The 20052-nt window shown below is 36.5% G+C and overlaps 1 protein-coding gene across 7 annotated transcripts; it reads left to right on the top strand.

Annotated features, from left to right (window-relative positions):
* The first annotated feature begins 1719 nt into the window (after positions 1 to 1719).
* LOC104594887 (receptor-like serine/threonine-protein kinase NCRK) lies at positions 1720 to 19250 on the top strand. Of its 7 annotated transcripts, XM_088899161.1 has the most exons (13): positions 1721 to 1888; positions 2314 to 2420; positions 9332 to 9391; positions 11951 to 12036; positions 12283 to 12379; positions 12811 to 12930; positions 14993 to 15118; positions 15872 to 16144; positions 16422 to 16663; positions 16750 to 17049; positions 17520 to 17756; positions 17880 to 18107; positions 18697 to 19250. In XM_088899161.1, exons 5-13 carry the CDS (start codon positions 12319 to 12321, stop codon positions 19006 to 19008), a joined length of 1899 nt encoding a protein of 632 aa, XP_088755287.1. In that variant the 5' UTR covers positions 1721 to 1888; positions 2314 to 2420; positions 9332 to 9391; positions 11951 to 12036; positions 12283 to 12318; the 3' UTR covers positions 19009 to 19250. The 7 variants fall into 7 exon arrangements, with proteins under 7 accessions (XP_088755288.1, XP_088755287.1, XP_088755286.1 ...); XM_088899160.1 differs by lacking the exon at positions 12283 to 12379 and having other exon boundaries at positions 1723 to 1888; XM_010255426.3 differs by lacking the exons at positions 1721 to 1888; positions 2314 to 2420; positions 12283 to 12379 and adding exons at positions 7789 to 7907; positions 8019 to 8189.
* Positions 19251 to 20052: the final 802 nt, after the last annotated feature.

The raw sequence follows: 20052 nt of genomic DNA, 5'->3' as shown, positions 1-20052 counted from the left end.
AAGTCCAATTTTCCTCTAACTCACCATTCAAGGGTAATTTGGCCATGAAAATTGTTATTAATGCTGACATGGACACCTCTGTTAAGAAGCATTAACCCTGCACTAACAGAAGGTGAATTTTAGAAAATAAAAAGTTAATGATATGATAAGTTGTAGACATTTTAAAAAGTTGGGATGAATTTAAGAGAAATATTAAAAACTCATGGTAAATTTTAAACCATTTCCCTAAATAATATGGTCCAATTAATGCCCCGTTCTCTGAACGCTGATTGAATCCATGAAACAGCCAACAGCGCCGGTTGGGTTCTTTCTCCTTCGTTATGTAAGGCTTTAGTTTGAGAAAAAAAATAAAAATTTGTAAAATTGGGTTGGTTTTATAAGATGTGAATCGATTTAGACCAATAGGTTGTGTCCCAAGGCTCAGAGTATGGAATTCGATCGGGTCTCCTGCACAGCTGCACTTTCCCAGGGTATGTAGTATGTATCAAGAACAGCTGATAGCCTATGAACCTGAATGAATATGAATGGAGTGTAGTTGATATTTTCTTAGTTTTGTATTTATTTTGTGGAATGGATGCTCCGACTTGTCTTCATTTGTAGTTTTTTTTTTTTTTGTAATTTCAAGGCGTTCCAGCTGCAGTCTGCTGATATTAGAGAATAGACTAATAGAGATGATAAAATGTGTGGAGCCTGGATCTGTTACATTTGTTTGCGCTGCAATTAATGCTGAGAAAAAAGTAATAATAAATAAAAAAGAATGGCGTCGTGCTGCAGTCACAGCACTCCAAGCAAGCAAGCAGCTAACGTGGTCGGTGATCGTGAATCGGTGAAATGTGATTCATGATTGATAGTTGAAGGTGTTAATTTATAATTAATTACTAATACTTAGAAGACTAAATTACTTGAAAAATTGTATCAATGCCCCCAATGCTTGGATAACTTATTTGTACCTTGGACAGTTGAGAGAGGACTCGATCATGACTAAAGGAGATTCGAAGTTGATAATTGATGACTATGGGCGCATCGACTCTTATTTGAACCGTACAATTCGCTATAAGTAAATCAAGCTTGCTTAAGTTGTATTCATTTCTCCTCTTTCGCTTATTTGTGTTGTGCTACTACTTGTGGTTGTATGGCACCTCCTCATTCGAGTAGCAAATTAATTGAATGTGAATCCTCTCCACTCCAAACAAATTTGGAGCGAAAGATTTGAGTGTATGGATTCATCTGACAGATGTGAGGTGACAGAGAGGGAAGGTCAATGCAAAATCCATGTAGTAGATGTTATTGTCCATTTGATTAATGGTGAACCCTAAACCTAAAGTAGCACGTAATCTTCTAATCAAGGTTTGAATTGGATGTTGATGTTTATTTCGAATTCATCGTTCATTCCTTATGTTTCGAATGTAGGGTGGATGTGTATGTGAAGCGCCCATTTGTGAGAAATAGATTCCGTTTCTTCCCATGAATTCTATTCTTATTATCAAAAATAATAATAATACTTTTTAACATGTGAACTGGAAAAAGACAAAACAAGTAATAAATTCAGTAGCCTGACACAGTGACATTCACGGGAGATGCTCCCAATGCACGGTGGATGTGCCTGTGAGGCGTTCATTTATGAGGAACAGATCCCGCTTCTGTTTGAGCGGGGCAAGGTGTCACTACTTTTACTGCAGTTAGTTCACATCTCGAGGATTCCTTACATTTCAATTCCCTCTCATACTCCCAAGTCGTTCTTTCATTCACCGTTAATCAAACTTTATCTCTTTCTTCTTCTTCTTCTCTCTCTAAAACCTTCTTGTGCTTATTTCTATGCGAAAGGTTGAGCATCCAATCTTCTCAAGTGATCTTAACTAGGAGGTGTACATCATGTATAATCGATCAGGTATTTTTCTGAGCAGTGAGCACTGATAATTTCAAGATCACTGTTTTTTTATTATCATTCATTAATCGTTATTCTTTCAGCTATGATCTCGTCCCTGCATTTTCGGTTTTCTGTTAATAATTTAATCCAATGCGCGAGTAGAGAGTGCTAGTTTTGACTTTTGAATGCTATGTAGTCGCTTTGCTCTGTAGTCTCGTGATCTATAGTCTGTACGATTAAAAGGAAGTATTGATTTTTCAGATTGCTCATTTGATTCTTTCATCCTCCAAATTCAAAGTTCTCTCTGAAATGTATTTAGATCTCTTCGCCCTTCAAATTTCTGTCTGAAATTTCGAAATGCATACGAGGCGTTGGATTAATTTGGTGGGAAAAGAAAAAATGAAAAACGACAACTTTTTGATTTATTGTTGTTTTTTCTGAAGCAGAGCGTAATAGAGATAGTATCGTTACGAAGCTACACAACAGTCGGAGGTTTGGTACATGCTTGTTGGCTTGATGAGGAAGACTGAACAGATACAAAGAAGTTTCACGGGTAAGTCGTTTTCCTTTTTATATTGCGTTTACTTGACGAATCCTCGGTCTCTGATTGTGTTGCACTTCCATAGGAAATATGAATCGGGATGAATCCGCTCACCAAAACTCCCCATTAAAAAAATAAAAAATAAAAAGGGTTTATTAGTAGAAGATCCACTCCCGGTAATGTGTCCCAACTATCAAAGCAATGTTGCCATGATCCCATGCTTCACGCATGAATCTTCTAAACGAAGCGGGCGATAACATCCGCCTAAACCTATCTAGCCCTATCTTGAAATTGGGTTTGTCTGTAGGGATGATCACGGGCCGGGCCGGGCCGGGTTTTACAGGATGGTAAGTTGGTAACGGCTTTAAAGCTTAACCGGGTCTGGCTCGGCCCGCACTTTGGGTGTTGTCCCAGTTTTGGTCGGGTTTGTTGGTCTGGGTCAGCTTGCATTTTATGTATGGTTCAAAGTATCAATATGATACGTCCCGTATTGAATGTATCGTATCGTATTTTTTTTTAAAAAGATATAATTCAAAACGCCTGTTTTCATGTATTTCAGATCCCTAACTTTTTTAATAATAAAAAACATCTTATAAGCTTTCCAAAAAACTAAACTTAAAAAAAAAAACTAAAAAAAAAGTATATATTTTTTTAAGTACCTATTTCTAAGTATCGATACGATATAACTGAAATACGTATATACTTTGAACCTTGATACTGTGCAGACTTGATGCGAGTCCGGGCAGGGTTTAAGAGAAATTTTGGCAGGTCGTCCCAAATCATAAATGATCATCCCTATTTTAATGGATAAAATAGTTAAATAACAAAATAATCAAAGGTTTGGTAACATATGAAGCTTCAGCTTCACGCATTCTCCTTAAAATCTTATTTACTAAATCAGCTCAGCAACTTCAGCTTTTATGTTTTATCAAATAGCCCCTTAATTTTTGGTGGGAGCAACAATAGATAGATGGAGATATAAGAAAGCTTACAACAAGTGGATTGGTGTGATCTATGTTTTCAATGTGCGGCTGAGATGTACTGTAAAATTGGTGTGAGAGTGTCCCTCCGAAACCGAATTGAATATGGAAGCGTGGGATCTCATCTCATCCACCTAAGTACAGGCCTTCACTGATAAAACAGTTAACCTCATGATGTGCGACCCCTACCACAGGACTCTACGGCCGTGCATTGAGAATATCTCTTACACGGTGGTAGTGTTTCGTAGGAAATCAGAATTCTGCAACCCGTATTTTTTCGAAGAATTTATTGGCAAGACCAGGAGATTTAGAATGATGACGTGCACCCTGCTGATCTCAATGCTCAACTTCATCCGTAATACGAAGAATTTATTCTCTCACGTTCACGAAGCCAGATTTCCTACTCACTTTTTGTACCCATTTTATAATTGTACGCGAGTGCACGTTCACCACCCTTTTTGCTTCAACCTTGAGGAAATTGAAATTATGTCTGTAACAGCACTCTTTCTCCCTAGTCCCTACCCTCAAATTAAAAGTCAAAACCTCCGGTAGACTTTATCGGGTGGGCAAGCAAGACATGGAATTAATTATGGGTGAGTTCATGAGGAAACCTTCAAATATTCACACTGATCTGGTTGATCCTATTTAAAGAATGCTTAATCCATTTACTTGAGCAAGTGACAGATCTGGTAAACATTTTTGCTTCAATCTGTGGATGTTTCTCATCTGATGTCCTTTGTTATGATTAATAAATCATAAAATTTTGCTTAAAAGAAAAAAAAAAAGAAAACATATCACGATAATGGGAGATCGGCTTCTATCAGGGCAAAGCTGTGTCCATACCGTTCTAACAGCCATTTCCACCTTTGCAGCGATAAAGGATGTTCGAACCGGCTTTTCCCTAACTGAAGCAGAACCTCCACCAGTGGACAGTTCCGTCTCTCTTTTTGTTATGTGTAGAGCTGTCAATCTAATTAATAATTGGATCGAGACCTGCTATTGCTGTTCAGACCCTATTATATAATTAATAACATTTAAAGTTTTTTTTTTCATTTTTTTTGTTATTTTTGTTATATATTTTGTCTAAAAGGTAAATTTTATGAATAATATATAAGATAATTTTGATTTATATCGCTTGTTTTATCAACCTATAAACAGTTTACCATTTACTGTAGTTATATCATAGGTAATTATGGGTGAAAATGAAGTTCCAAGTTGTTATTATGATAGTTAATTATGGGTGACAAGTATAACCGGATTAATTGCTTTGGACCGGTTTATCCCAATTAATAATTAGTTTGGTTTTGGGTCTATTTTATGAACCGATTAAATAATCGGTTCAGTAGTTAGGGGTGTCAATAAATTGGTTTTGGGTTGCACCCCATCCAGATCAAAATCATTTTGGATGAATTAGATGAATCAATAAGACATTAAATTGGATCAGCCCAGATTTAATGGTTGAAAGTATTTTTTGGAATTGATTGGACTTAATCCATCCATAATGGATTTATATTGAATTGAGCCAGATTGAACAAAATTCATTGTAGAAGATAAGAATACAAGTGTCAATTGATCAGGTTTAGATTGGAATAAATGTAAATTAAGACCATTTTGAGCAGATTGAAGGGTCCCAACATTGAATTGAAGCAGTCGAAAATGGTCTAAAATATTCACCTGAATTAAATTGGACGTAGTCCATTTGTAATGAACTTGTATTAGATCGGATTGGACCAATTCCTATACAATTGACACCCCTAGTAATGTCCACGATCCACATTGTCCCGAACCAGACCCATCCATTGATAGCTTTACTTACGTTTGAATCCATTCGGGTTGGGAATTGGGATAGAATCTAAAATACGTATATTTGAATCCGATCCTAATGATTATTGAATTTTCGTTGGACTCGTATTGTATTTGGATATTATATATTGTCAATAAATTGGGCTAAAAAGGTAAATAAAAAATTAAACTAAAAAAATGGCGAAAATGTTGTATTTCATTAGTAAATTAAATTGCAAACAACTTCAATGAGATAATGATACTCGAATTTAGGAGCCATAGGGTATTTAACTTAAACCAATTTTGTTTATAAAAAAATGTTTTAATATTTTAGACATAAACATGCAGTTGCTGTTTGATACATTTTGGGACTCCGATCTTTATAGGATGGCGCTGGGTTGCATTCAGATTCGACGGATTTGATTTTTTTTTTTAATTATTTCTTTTGAGATCGAAATCCGATTTAATCGAATCGAATATTGAATTCGCACTCGGATCATCAGACACCGTTGACAGTGACATAGAGTGAGAAATACAACGCGTCGATGAAGAATCTTCAAGCGAGCAGTTGGGGAACGGTGGAATATGTGAATAGTGACCCCGCCAACTTGGGGTGTCAATCGGATTGGATTTGGTCCAGTTCAATCCGATCCAACGTTGGTCCATTTACAAATGGATCGGATCAAATTCAATCTAAATCTATACAAACTGAATTGGATTCAGTCTATTTGAAATACAAATAGATTGGATTGGGTCAAATTCGGTCCAAACTAAATAAAATTTCAAAAAATACTTGAAAGCCCAGAAAATGTGAAAAAATTACAGAAACGGTTTCTTGAAACAAATAGTTGGCCCTTGGACACATCTTGTTTGCGCAAGCATTCTACTTGGTTCTAGTGATTGATATGAATATCTCAATTTCAAAGCACAGGAGTATAGAAGCAAACGAGCAACAAGCCCATTCTATTTGAAATTTTTAATAGCTGAACGGTCCCACCACCTGTTCCAAAATTCCAATCTGAAGGCTATCAAACGCATTCATTGCCTTGGATGTGCTTTGGTCCAGCAGATCATCCCACTGAGACATAAGAGTCTAACTAAGGCACTGATCATCCTGATCATAAAGGTACATCAGTGCTGCCACCAAAGCATTTTGTTCTTCTTTCAAACCTCTGAAACATACTCTGAAACCCTGTTTGCTTCAAAAGTATTGCAGCTGAAAGCTTGGTTCCTGTAAGGCAATCAACAAGTAAATTCTATGTAAGGGATATCAGTACAACACCTCAATAATGGAGGCATGAATGTCATCATGGTTCAGTTTCTCTGTAACAAAATTTCATAGAGCTAAATTCCAAAATTTCACCCAGCGCCTTCCCTCTTCCGCCCTGATTTGTGATTTGTGAAACAAATTTTGTTGTAAAATCGAAACCCTTGAACATTCAAATCCTTTCGTATGAGCCCGTGCATTGGTTGTAGATGCTGCTCATTCAAATAATTTTCTAATCTCCCAAACTCATCAATGGAGGAGGAGAAGGCCGCTGCATATTATGACGAGCTCACACGGAAAGGCGAGGGCGCTGCTAGATTCAAACAAGGCCTTGAATTCTCCTCACAGTCTTCAAATACCACTAACGATGCCTTTAGAGGTTCTGCTCTCCCATCTTCGTCTTCCTTTCTCAGCAATTTCGTTAGGGCTTCCAGTCCCGATAAAACTGCAGATCTCCAAAGACAAACACAGCTCGAAAGTATTTTCAAATACCACTAACAGTTTCGATTTTGGCTTTGAATCACACCTGTGGGGTTTGGCGAAATGGTGATTCAACTATTAGGTTCTGGTTTTAGACCGATTTAAACCAATAATAATACGGACGGTTTTATTTTGGGTTGGCCCAACCCAATAAATATAATGGATTGTCCAAAATTGATTCGATAAGATTTAAATCGATTTGGATCTAACCCAAAACCGTCCAATTGACAGCCCTACCGCCAACACCATCAGCCTGGTCCCAAAAAAAGGACAATTATTTTTTCATGGATCATCATCCGCCGGCAACGGCTACGGTTCGATGTATTCAAACTTCAATGGGAGGAATTGGATTATTTGGGGTCCACTCCTAATACATTTTTCTCTTTGATTATATACGTGGCTGTTTGGTAGATGATCGTTGATCACCCATTTACAAATTTGCATGGGTGCACTTTAGTCAATAAAAATTACGCTCATTGTCTCCTTATAGTCAATTGTTTCTGTATGCTCCTCACCTTCTTGGAGGATGTGGTTGAACCAATTGATTTTTCGATAGATAGCGTCAAAATTATCCCTACCCTACGTTAGTTAAGATGGGGACGGGTTCTTCTCGTCTAACTCCCTTAGTTGAGACAGTACATTTTATAACTCAGTCATGCATTGAGAACATCTGGGGCGGGTTCCACTCTGGGTCTTAGTAGTGAGATCAGATCTGCTCCTCACAACTGACGTCTTAGACGCACATCTTATCAGAAAATATTTCTCTTGTTAAAAAATATTCACGGGAAATATTTCCAATAGACGGTGGATATGCGTGTGAGGCGCCCATTTATGAGGAGCAGATCCCGTTTCCTTAACAATCACAGCGGAATTGTCATCTGCTCCTCACAGAGGGGCGCCTCATCATGCATTGGGAACATTTCCCATGAGGTCGGTGTGAGGCGCCCTGTGTGAGGAATAGATCCGATCTCGTAGCAGCTGCACAGTAGAGTAAGCCTGTGACTAAAAGATACGTCGAAATTTTTCTCAGATACGTCACACACTCATTAAAAAAGTTTTTCAAGTTTTAAGCCAAATTTTATTATAATCGTTGCTCCACAGGTCTTTTGAATATTTGAATATCTTTGAGATCGATTTGAAACGTTTAACTCCTGAGAAGCCGACTGATATTGCCGATAATGAAAATATGGGTTTTAATCCGTCCTCCTTCATGTCTTCTACCCTGATGGTTGGTGTGTCTCTTTCGGTTGCAAATGGGTTGCTTTCAAATAGGTGGGTAATGAAGATGTTTTCCTTTTGAATATTTCCAAATCTAATCAAGGCCTATCGTCTTATTTGCTGTCAGCTGTCTTTTCTGCGTTCCCTTGTGTATATTTTCTCCCTTCCCTTCTTTTTTCCTCTTGCACCCATTAATGGTAACTGATCTGCTCAGCTTGGGGATAACAAATCTTTGAGATTTTGGGTGATGTTTTGCTTTCAACTTATTTTCTCTGTTAAATATTGAATGGAAACTTTGAGAGTGAGACTGGCTTGATTTAGTTCTCTTCATTACTCAGTCGTCTTGATAGGTAGTTGCACCTTGAGCACTGTGACTGAAATAATGTCACTTTCACCAAAATCTGAGAGCAGTGCATGGTAGTGTTTCAAGTTAGCCCTCTGCCTTTCCTGATATGTCCTTCTATGTCCTCTGTCTGGGATTAGAAAACAGGACAGCTTAAACTTGGTCTTCAGTTTGTCTTTCGTAAATTCTTGAAAATTAGGACAAATTGTGATTTATAGTTATTTTCCCATTCACTAATACCACCTCATATGTGCTTTCCATTTTTGTATGTATTTCTGCATCTTTTTATTTTCCGTGTTCTTTCATGTCAAATTTCCAAACTTTGTTCCTAAGAAATAGAAAAAGGTCAAATACAACCCATTTGAATTTCTGCCTTGGAAAAACAACTTCACATTGAAGTCTCTAGTTATAAGTGTATTGATATAAAGTTGCTTCTAGGTCTTTTATAAGTTTAAAGGGTTTAAGATTGATAAATGCTTGCTAAACATGAATATATATATATATATATATATATATATATATATATATATATATATATATTTTATATTTTCTGGTTTGGTTTTGATATTTGTTAACTTTTTTTTTAATAAACTCCATTACTGGTTTTGTTGCTTAAACAAAACCATGACATGTTTTTTGTCTTCTGTTATCTGAAGTCTCTAGTTATAAGGTGTATTGCTATGAGGTTTCTTTAAGATCTTTTATAAGCTTAAAGGGTTTAAGATTGATGTATACTTGCTTAATGTGAATGCCTTTTTGCTGGTATAGTTGTTGATACTTCTTAATTTATAAACTTCATTGTTTGTTTTGATGATTGGACAAAATCATGTGGTGTTTTTGTCTTCTGTTACAGGTTCAATGATTTTAGACAATGGACTACTTATAAAGTAGATATCTTTTACTCTTCATGAAGGTACGTTAATCACTTAAATTTTCCTTGCATGATTATCCTTTAGGTATTAATCTGCCTATTTAAATATTTATTTGGAGTGTTTCAGAACTATGCAATAGGGAGATTCCATTTTCTGGAATGCTGGCCATGTGAGCCATTGTGTATTCAGGTTTCACACCCATGCTGACTCATATTAGGCTTTGAAAGTCATAGTGCTAGACATCTCATTATCAATGCTGATCACTGGGACCTGTGTTAGATGCTGGACCAGTAGACAAATGGCTAGTGAAATTTCTCTGGAATTCAAAGGTTACGTGTGAATTAATATACAAGGGAAAACAAGGTTGTTTGACTTGGTTTAACATGGAGTTTTAGCCTGAAAGTGCAGACATTGGATGTTGTAAGGAAAAAAGTCCAAGGAGCAAATGTAAGAGTGAAATATAAGGGGAAGTAATGGGTTGAGAAGGATTCATGTCAAGCTGGAAATAGTCCACAAGGTCTTTAGCATGCTTGTTTTGAGATTCAGCTTAAATGTATCTAGCAAAGGGGGCTGAAAAAAACTTAAGAAACAGAAGGAAACTTGTTTAGGTTAAGCTGTGTAAGGACTAAAGAAACTTGATAACAGAAACAAGTAAATAAATGAAGATAGTGAGAGAATAAGTGTGGGAAATGGGGGTTGGAGATGATTTGACAATGGAAAAAGAAAAAAAAACAATTAGAGTATCAATTTTGACAATGGTAACAAAGATTCAATAAACTAACTTTCAGCCAATAGATCCTCATGGAGTTATATACATTAGTAGGGAAGTCTCTTCATTCATCTAGTGAATGAATTGAGCTTGTACATAGAATATTGGGAGAAGTACCAATCAGCCCAGATCAGAATTTACTAGGCCCAAAGTACAGGGGGAATGCATCCTGACCGTGAATTGATGCCAAATTCACGGGCAGGATGTGGTTTATAGGGGGGGAGAGGGCTAGTTGTAGGGGGGGGGGGGCTGGAATTCAGAATTCTGCATCATGTGTTTCCGTACTTTTCCCTAGAATATTTATTATAGAAACACAATGGTCCTTCTAAGATCTAGATACCTGATTTTCCTAAAAGAACTTACATACGACACCTGCAACTAAGAACCTAATCAAATATCATGTGTATGTGAAGTAAATCTTGAGGATCCTTCTATTGTTCAGTGTATATAGAAAATCCAATCAAATATTTGACCACGAAAATCAAATTTATATCATGTTTGGAAACTAATTTGCTGATCTTTCTTGAATTAACCCAATTTTGTGGGTTTTGTGCAGGAGAAATTGTTATAGCTATGGCTTGCTAGTGTAAATTTTTAGACCCATGAACTTGGGTTGGTTGACATGGGGTGTGCTTGACATTGATGCATTTCATGAATGATATAAAAAAATCTGTGTAGTTTTCAGTTGAGCCTTTTTATGGCCGGCTGGCATGGCAAGATAGCGTGGAGCTTCCTACCAGCACAGTGTGGCATTTGGTTAATGTGCAACGAGATGATAGAGTCTCTGGACCACTTGCTGGTACATTGCAGCTTCACGTATGGCATTTGGATGATAGTTTTTATGCTCTTTGCTATTAGGGGATGCTATCTAGCATCTGTGCCCTGTGGAGATGTTTTTGAGGGGAAGGTACCCTCATGGCCTGAGTGAGAAAGGAAAAATCATATGGCAAATGATTCCAGGGGTTGTCTTTTGAGTAATATGGCAGGAGAGGAGCTCTAGGATGTTTCAGAACAAAGGTTGCTCAGCTGAGGATGTTGGCAGAAAATATGGGGAAAATTGCTTTCAAGGGTAGCAGCACATAGAAGTTTTAATAGAGCAGATAACAGTAAATTTTGTGTACAAAAATCTTTTGTAAACACTGGGGGTATAGGATAATAGGAACTTTTTTGTATGTAATGGTTGTGAATTCCCTTTGTACAGCCTCTAGTTGTACAGGGGATTTTTTTCAATGAGAGCATAATTTATCTCTTCTCTATCTCTCTCTCTCTCACAGATGGATTTGTGAAAACCCCGTTGTTGGCTCCATTATGAAAGCCATTCAGAAGGCCATATGATCCTAAGGAAAAAAATATGGGTTTTGCTTCTATTTTCTCTTCCTTTGGGCCCACATCAGTTGGTATTGTTTTTTGCATAGAAAATGGATCATGATTTTGTTCACTTAATGGTTAGCAAGCCTGTCTTGGCAGGACTAAAGTAGGATTATCACTTCAATTATTTTGTTTTTTTCGCAATGATGAAGGCACAATGTAAAAACTAATTGATTCTCAATTTTACTTTTCTATTTACATAATTGATTCTCATGGTTACTAGTTACTTTCTGATTTATCTCCTGTGCAACTTGTTGGAGTACTTGAAGTGGCAAAATAAGTACATATCATATGGCTCCTTATTATATTAAAATTACTTGCTAGTACTTTATAACAGTTGAAAGAAAAATAATTAGATGCAATTTAGTTGCATTCTAGAAACTATTTATTTTGCCACTGATGTAGCTTCAAGGTTATCTAAAACTGAAAGTACTCTGACTTTCTTTATCTGCTTTTTGTTTAGTGTTTGGGACAAGATAATGAAGCTCCAGTTGGAAGTTGCCCTTGCTTATATCATTTACTTACTCTGGTTTCCATATATTTCATGTGGTTAGTATCATTTTCCTCTGCCATTTTTGGTTATTTTGCTCTAACCACTGATCATATATCTGAGTATAAATCTGAGATACCTGTGAGGTAGACTGGATAGGATTGCAAGCCTTCAATCATCTTACTGCTGCATGTGGCCATGACATGACACTGCATTCAAATTTCTAGGTTGGAGATATTTGGGATAAATGTAAATATCTGATTATTCTAAGCTTCTAATCTGTAACATTTTGTTTTTGTTGTCAGATAATATGGTAACAATCTAATAAAGGCCATTACCCAATGTTGATCCCATCTATCTGGGGTCTTGGTAGGGGCAGGCTGGATACAGTCCTAGACTTCGGTAATTTTTTGCACAAAGTAGCCACTCTTGGGTTTGAACTCATGTTCTTACGCTTGCCAGCCCAAGATTTACCATTATACCATGTAATGTCCCCTAAAATATGCTAACAATCTAGGGGTCATAAGTAGGTTTAGTTGTTTATCTTTTGAATCAGAGCTTAATTGCTTGCATTGGAGATCTCCTTGGTATGTCTTACTGAATGTCAAAGGGTCAAGTCTGCAATGTTTACCACTATGCTGCTAAGCGTGCTAGTGTTTCATTGCATATTATCTTAAATGTCTTCTGAGGCTATTGTTGATGTAACTAAATTGTTTATGCTGTTCCTTCCATATCAGTAGGCATTTAGTATTATAAGTTCATCTATACTCATATGTACACACTGTTTCAAGCCATTCTGATATGTACATCCATCTTTAAACTTATGATGACAGATGGGTTCTCTGGAGAGTCTGGCATAAACAAGTGGACTTGTTCATGTGCTTCTGCTCAAGTAGGCAATCAGAGCTATGTTATTGCAGCTAACTGTTCTACATCTTGTGATTGCAGTCCTGGTATGCTTACGATCATTATGGTTTGTGGTAGCTATGTACAGGTTCTCATTGTAAATGGGCTGGTGTACTTTTTCTCTTTATAGTATATCAATACAATACCAGTTCTTTAACCTTTCCCAAGAAAAGGGCTAGTTTCACTTAGCTTCAACAGATGTTGCTGTTTTGTGGGATTGGAATTATTTTCTGAGCCTGAACATAAAATGATGCAGATGTAGAAAAATGGAAAGAAACCGTGGAAGAAAAAAAAAACAAAAGTTTCCATGTTCCTGAACCAGTGACAATTTTGTAAATTTCTGGGTGATTATAGTTTTGGTTATCTTGAGTTTTTTGGTGTCATAGAAATAAGTCCAAGTCTAAAATGACAAATGGTTTTAAAGTCACTTTTCCTGCAACTTATGTTTAAGAGGTCAAAGCCTTTCTGTTTGATTTGCTTTTAATGTCATTAGATAGTTTTTCCAGTAATCTATCAAACAATTAGGGTGGCCCATTGGCTGCAATATTTGGATTCCTTTTCTTCTGTCTCAATGAACGATACCATTTCAAATTGGAAGGAAGTGGCAAATTCTGCCCCAATGAAGAATATCTCTGTTCCTAATTGGTCTCCTCCAGAAAGAGGATTTGTTAAGCTTAACGTTGATGGTAGCAGGCTGGGTAACTGGGGATTATCGGGTATTGGAGTGTTTAGGGATGAAGAGGGCAAAATGCAGGATTTTTATTCTGGTCAATTGGAGTAGATGATTCCTTGACAGCTGAAACGCTAATTGAAGGGGTAAAGAGGGCAATATCTTTAAAAGATTGGAAATTAATTATTGAAGGGGATTCCAAATTGGTTGTGGGATGGCTGGAAGTGAGGAGGCAAATATGTGGTGTTTTAACAATGAAAGTAAGAAATTCAAATGGTTCACACAAAATATGGAAGTGAGAGTTCAGTGGGTCAAAAGAAGTGCAAATTCTTTTGCTGATGCTCTTGCCAAACAAGGGGTGGGAAGAAATCAGTTGTTTTGGGCTCAGTTGTGTTGTAAAGAGAAGTTTCGTTGGGTTGGGGAGAGATAAGAGGGTTTATCTCTCTCTGCATTTCTTTCTTCATTGTATTCTTGTAATCTGTTTCAATTTTTAATGAATTTTCAGTTACTGATAAAAAAAAAAAAAGAACAAGTGCTTGTAAATCCATTATGTTTCGGAGAAGTAGGGAAATAATAGCCATTTTAATGTCAGAGGGATTGTGACTGTACTTTAGTCTTTTTTAGATTATTTTGGAATTTGTTAGATTTAGTAGGATTATTATTAGGTATTTAGAGTTGTATTGAGAATTAGATTCTATATTTGAGTGTCCTAGCGGGTTTGTCTTAGTTTTAAAGCAATGTGGTTTGTTCCCTAGTTAAAATTGGATTGCATAAAGGATATCCAACCCCCTATATTGATGGTATAATATGAGTTATTATATAGTTGAATTTTTAGTAGAAAATAATGAGCTTATTTGAGATTTACCTGCAGGCAAGAGTATTTTCTTTCTTTCTTTATTCTTGTCTCCTTATTCTAGACTTTTTCTTTTTCTTTTATTTTAGCCTCTTATTTGTATATCGGATTTTTTTTCTAGTTTAATGTTTACTCTCTGCTCTCAGCTCTAAACCTCTTTCTCTCATAATTCAGAATTTCAGATCCTTAATATTCCCCTGCCTGTTTTTTCCTTGAAAAAATTCAGCTCCTTTTCTTTTCTTTTGTGTGTGTGTGTGTGAATAGGCATTAATCTTTCAATTTGCAAAGTCGAGATAGTTTTTCAAAATACATTTGAGTTAATTGTCCAAGCAATATTAAGTATTTTCAAGAAGCTTTGCCAGACAGGGGTGATAAAAATATATGGTTTGTGTTTATGTGTGAAACTTGGAATCTTTGTGACTATAATGGCTTCATATATTGAAGGCTTGAAGCTGTTACACCTCTTCGTCTGTGTTTGCAGACATTTTTAACTTAGGTACACTCATTCTGTTTATAACATTTACCTCTGAGGATATATGATCTTCTATGATGTTTAGTCATTCTAATTGTGCATAGTTTCTTATAGAAGAAGACTCTTCCGGAGGAGCAAGTGGAGGAAGGTGGACTTGCGTTTGTGATGCTGGGGGATTTCCCACAGCTGCAGCTGGCATTCATGATTCAAGTTGTTTCACAGCCTGCAACTGCACATCTGGTAAAGTGCCTTTTCAGTGATGAATGTTGCTATTAAACCTTATTATTTCACACCTTTAATGGTATATACTGAATGAATTATATGCTGAATCCGTAATTTTTCATGATTGTACTTATGAAATTTTGAATTAGTGGTTGTGTCTAACATAAAGTTGAAAATTTGGGATACTTGTATAGCAAAATTACAACTTATGGTGATTTCCACACATTGTGTTGTAGTCTTCATGCTAGTAGAGAGGGAAGTAATGTATCAGCTTTTGGGTTAGAACCATTGAGCTTGTTGAGTAATGGGCCTCCATGTTTGTTCTCTTCTATTTTTTGTCAAAATTCAGTACAATGGCATCCATGAGTGTGACTTCTTGCTTTTTCTTCTTTTCGGTGAGCAATTGGATCAAATGGTCAACTTTTAGACAGGATTTGATTGTAGGTTTTGGGAATGTCCCTTCACACTTTACCCACTAGTTAAGCTAAAACTTCAGAATGAATGAATGATGTATGTAGGACAAATGATGAGGCTTATCCCAGGATGTAGACATCCTCATAAACACCTACACAAGAAAAAGAGAGAGAGAGAGAGAGAGAGAGAGGGAATGATGTATGTAGGACAAATGACAAGGCTGGTCCCAACATGTGGACATCCTCATAAACACCTACACGAAAAAAAGAAAAAAAAAAGAAAAAGATGGAATGTTCAGTGTCAGTGCTTCAGAAGCCACAAGCTCATAATGGTTAATTTCAAATGCTTTATATGCAGGTTTTTCTGTTGAGACAAGATCTTCAAGGAAGCACATTTCCAGCAAGGCCATTGTTTACATTCTGTTACTATGTGTTGTTCTCACAACTGTTGCATTTCTTGCTTCATTGGGATGTTATGTGTATCGGAGGGACAAATGTCCTGTTCAACCTCCAGTATTTTCATCAGACAAAGACTCAAGCTGTAATAGTGCTACCAACCTAATAACTCATAGATCTTCTTCAGTACCAGAATTCAAAGTAAATATAAAATCTCCCTTAAACCCCATCACAGGTAAAAGCAGATGCTTTTCATTTTAGTTGTTTAATTCCTTTTTAAGAATTTGAGCTGAAGATTTGCATAAGATTTCACCTGGTGAAATTTTAAAAAACAAGCTAAGGCTTTTTTTGTCATGAAAGTAACAGCATTAAGATGGTCTTTTTCCATTCTGAAAGTAAAACTATGAAGATTTTAATTCTCCCCCCTCCCCTCATTGTGTGGTTATATTAGCGGTAACATTTTTCTTTGGCCCCCAAAAGTCTCAAAACTACAATTTACTGCTTTTCTGCAGGGTGTATACAGAGAACTTCTTTTGTATTTAACAGCAAAAGGAGAGCAATGCCTGGGGCAATTGTCCACTTTACTTACTCTGAGTTGGAGTACACAACCAATAAGTTCTCCCGTTCTAATCTGATAGGGGTTGGAGGAAGCAGCTGTGTTTATCATGGACAGCTCAAAGATGGCAGAACTGTTGCTGTTAAACGTCTAAAGACTCAGGGAGGTCCTGATGTAGATACCGAGTTTTTGACTGAGGTATTGCTCCTCTTATTTGTGGCTTGTTGTTGTTATCTTTGTACTTCACTCCATCCTAAATGATGGTCAACTTTTTGTTTCTGCAGATTGAGCTCATATCAAGGCTCAACCACTGTCATGTGGTGCCTTTGCTTGGATACTGCTTGGAGTCCCAAAGGAAACAAGCTGAGAGGCTACTTGTCTTTGAATACATGTCCAATGGTAACCTGAGAGATTGCTTAGATGGGGCTCCAGGGAAAGAGCCCATGGACTGGGGAACTCGTGTTGGCATTGCTCTTGGAGCTGCAAGGGGCTTGGAATATCTCCATGAAGCTGCTGCTCCAAGGATTTTGCATAGAGATGTCAAATCAACTAATATTCTTCTAGATGAGAACTGGAGTGCTAAAGTAAGGTTCTTGAATTTCTTAAAAACCTAAATATCATAGACAGGAAATGGAGGGGGAAAAGGCAAGTTGACTAGTATATCAATTGAGTCAACTTGGTATGACAGGCAGGCTTTGGCTATATTATGTATACTTGCAATTTCATTTAAAGATGTTAAAGAAAGGCAATAATTATTGTCTCCTATAGCACAATGCTAACCTTATGAGCTTATGGGTTCTTCCATTAGAAGGCACAAGAAAGTGTGTTTGGCTAAGGTATGTATTTGAGTATTTCCTTGTGCTTGGTTACAAGGAATCCATAAGCTTGTAGACTAGCATTTTTCTTTACAAGTTTGGCAAGTTTATTTTTGCACTTATTTCACTTGAAGATCCTGATAATTTTTTTTGTCAATTAAAAATTTTGAAATTGTAATTTACTGATGTTGTATGGATCAAGCATTCCTGCTTTCTTAATGACTCACCCATACATGCAGATAACTGATCTTGGTATGGCCAAACACTTGAGGGCTGATGACCTTCCCAGCTGCTCAAGTTCTCCAGCAAGAATGCAGGGGACTTTTGGATATTTTGCACCAGAGTATGCCATTGTTGGAAGGGCCTCCCTTAAGTCAGATGTTTTCAGTTTTGGGGTTGTTCTTCTGGAGTTGATCAGTGGTCGGCAACCCATCCAAAAATTTCCCAACAAAGGAGAAGAAAGCCTTGTGATTTGGGTAAAACTATGACACCAGTCCTTTTCTTTGATGGGCATAGTTCCGTTCTTTATTTTTTCTTTTGGTCAGGATAAAATTGATAACATACTGATTTAACTTGAATTGTTCTTCATCCTATTGTAGGCTATGCCTCGATTACAGGATAGTAAGCGGGTGATTTTGGAACTGCCTGACCCACATTTGAAAGGGAATTTCCCAGAAGAGGAGATGCAGATAATGGCTTACTTAGCAAAGGAGTGCCTGCTTATGGACCCTGACTCTCGACCAACCATGAGCGAGGTTGTTCAAATCCTTTCCACTATTGCACCAGAGAAAACCAAGAGGCGAAATTTTCCTGGACAACTTTTTCAGGTAAACCATATGGTTTCACCATTACCTTTGTTTTATACTTCTGGCATTGAAATGCCTTTTGTCTCTTTCCATTTTATATATACTTTTGTTCAAAATTAAACATACCGACTGCTATTCAAGATGAAAACATAGATTGTACAACATAATTATCTAGAACTTAAAGTTCTATGGTTTGGATGCTTTGCATCAGGTCTATCATATATATTTTTCATTCAAAAATATTTAATCAATTGTCTATAGATTATTTCCATATATTTTTGAGGTTTGGTTTTTCTTCTGGCGTATGATTTGTACTTTCCAAATCTTTGGCATTGTTCAACAAGGGTGTCATTGTGTCCACCTGTGTCCAAGTAACATAGGCCTAGACTTCTAGATGGAAACCAAGTCATTCTCATTCATTAACTGACGCTCATTTTTAGTATTCCATTTTTGAAAGACTGGAAGTTGGGTTGAATTTCACCGGGATTCCAGACAGATACTGTTGAGTGAATAATGATTTTTTCTTAATCTAGCTCTCCTGTTCTGCCCTGATATCATTTTTTTATCTGCTTGGCTCCTTGATTAATTTGTCACTGCATTCATCATGCAGAGGTTATCCACTCCTAGTGTGAAGTGTGTAGCAGACAAGGAAAGGTGTGAAGAAGTGTCTTCTGTTCCCATTGATGCAGAGGATTTGAGAAGATGCCCTAATAGGTATTCGTTGCCACTCTCTGTAGACCGTAATTTATGTGTCGAAGACAGCAAGAAAGAGGCAGACTCGGTGATGTCAGCTGAGTGCATAGAGAAATTGGTCCTCTTAACTTCGAAAGCTAGGAGTTGGCGTGTGCCAGAGGATGAAACTGTAGACTTAACTGAGCCACGGTTTGAATCATTTTGTATGACAAATATTCAGTCTCTATGATTTTATTAGAACATATGAACAGGTTCTACTATAGAGCCACTGGTATGATATGATCATCTCATATTCACATGCTTGCTGGTTCGGGGGGTGGGGAGGTTGTGCTTAGTTCTCTCACAGGTTATTTTAGTGAAAATTGCTAGGTGTATTCTTTTATTTTTTTTGTTTTGTTTACTACTGTACAGAGAAATTGATAAAAAGTCTTGAGTTATATCATCATCATAAAGCACACATGGTTTAAAGTATGAGTGTTGAAAAGAGTATGGGAATATACTTGGAAAATGCGTGGCTATGGTGGGATAATTAGTAATTTGGATATTGAATATAAGGCTCAAGCGGCTCCAAGTAAGGTATAAATAATATATAAGACATGCATATTTTAATACTTTAGGTAAGAACTTTTGGCTCTGACAATTCATGAACTTTGCGCAAAGGCCAATTTCAACCCTAAAGAATAAAAAAGGGATATTTTGACCCCCAAACTTTGATAAAAAGGCCATTTGCAGGCAAAAATAATCACATTTGAAATAATGTTGACATATCCGTTAGACAAGTTATGTGGCATTGTTAAAGTTTGAGAAAAGGTCACTTTCAATACTAAAGTTTGAAAATAGGCCATTTTAATAAAGTTAATTGAGTAAATTATTTCAGGGCCTAATTAAATGACCCTCCTAAGTATTTAATTTACTTAGTTAAGTTAGTTAAGTAAATTAAAATGTATACTAATTAAGATAATTAAGTAATTAAATAAATTAATTAATTTAATTAAGGAAATGAAGTTAATTGGTTAAATTTAATAAACAGAGCTAATCAATCTAAATAAGTAAATTAAGCTAATCCAGAATGGTACCACTTTGGTCAATGGTTTGATTGTTTAGTTTGAATGGATCAACCCATGATGTTTTGAAAAATAAAAAACAAAATATAATTAACATAAAAAAATGACCCAAAAAATCATTTATCGAATCAAATAGTTTAGCGATTTAACTGTTTTGGGTCACGAATCTGTTTACTAAGTTAAAAATTTTGGGCAATCAAACTATTCGA

This window comes from Nelumbo nucifera, chromosome 2 (genome assembly GCF_055504915.1).
Source record: "Nelumbo nucifera cultivar China Antique chromosome 2, China Antique-T2T, whole genome shotgun sequence".
Lineage (NCBI taxonomy): Eukaryota > Viridiplantae > Streptophyta > Magnoliopsida > Proteales > Nelumbonaceae > Nelumbo > Nelumbo nucifera.
This window is presented reverse-complemented; position numbering and strand designations above follow the sequence as displayed.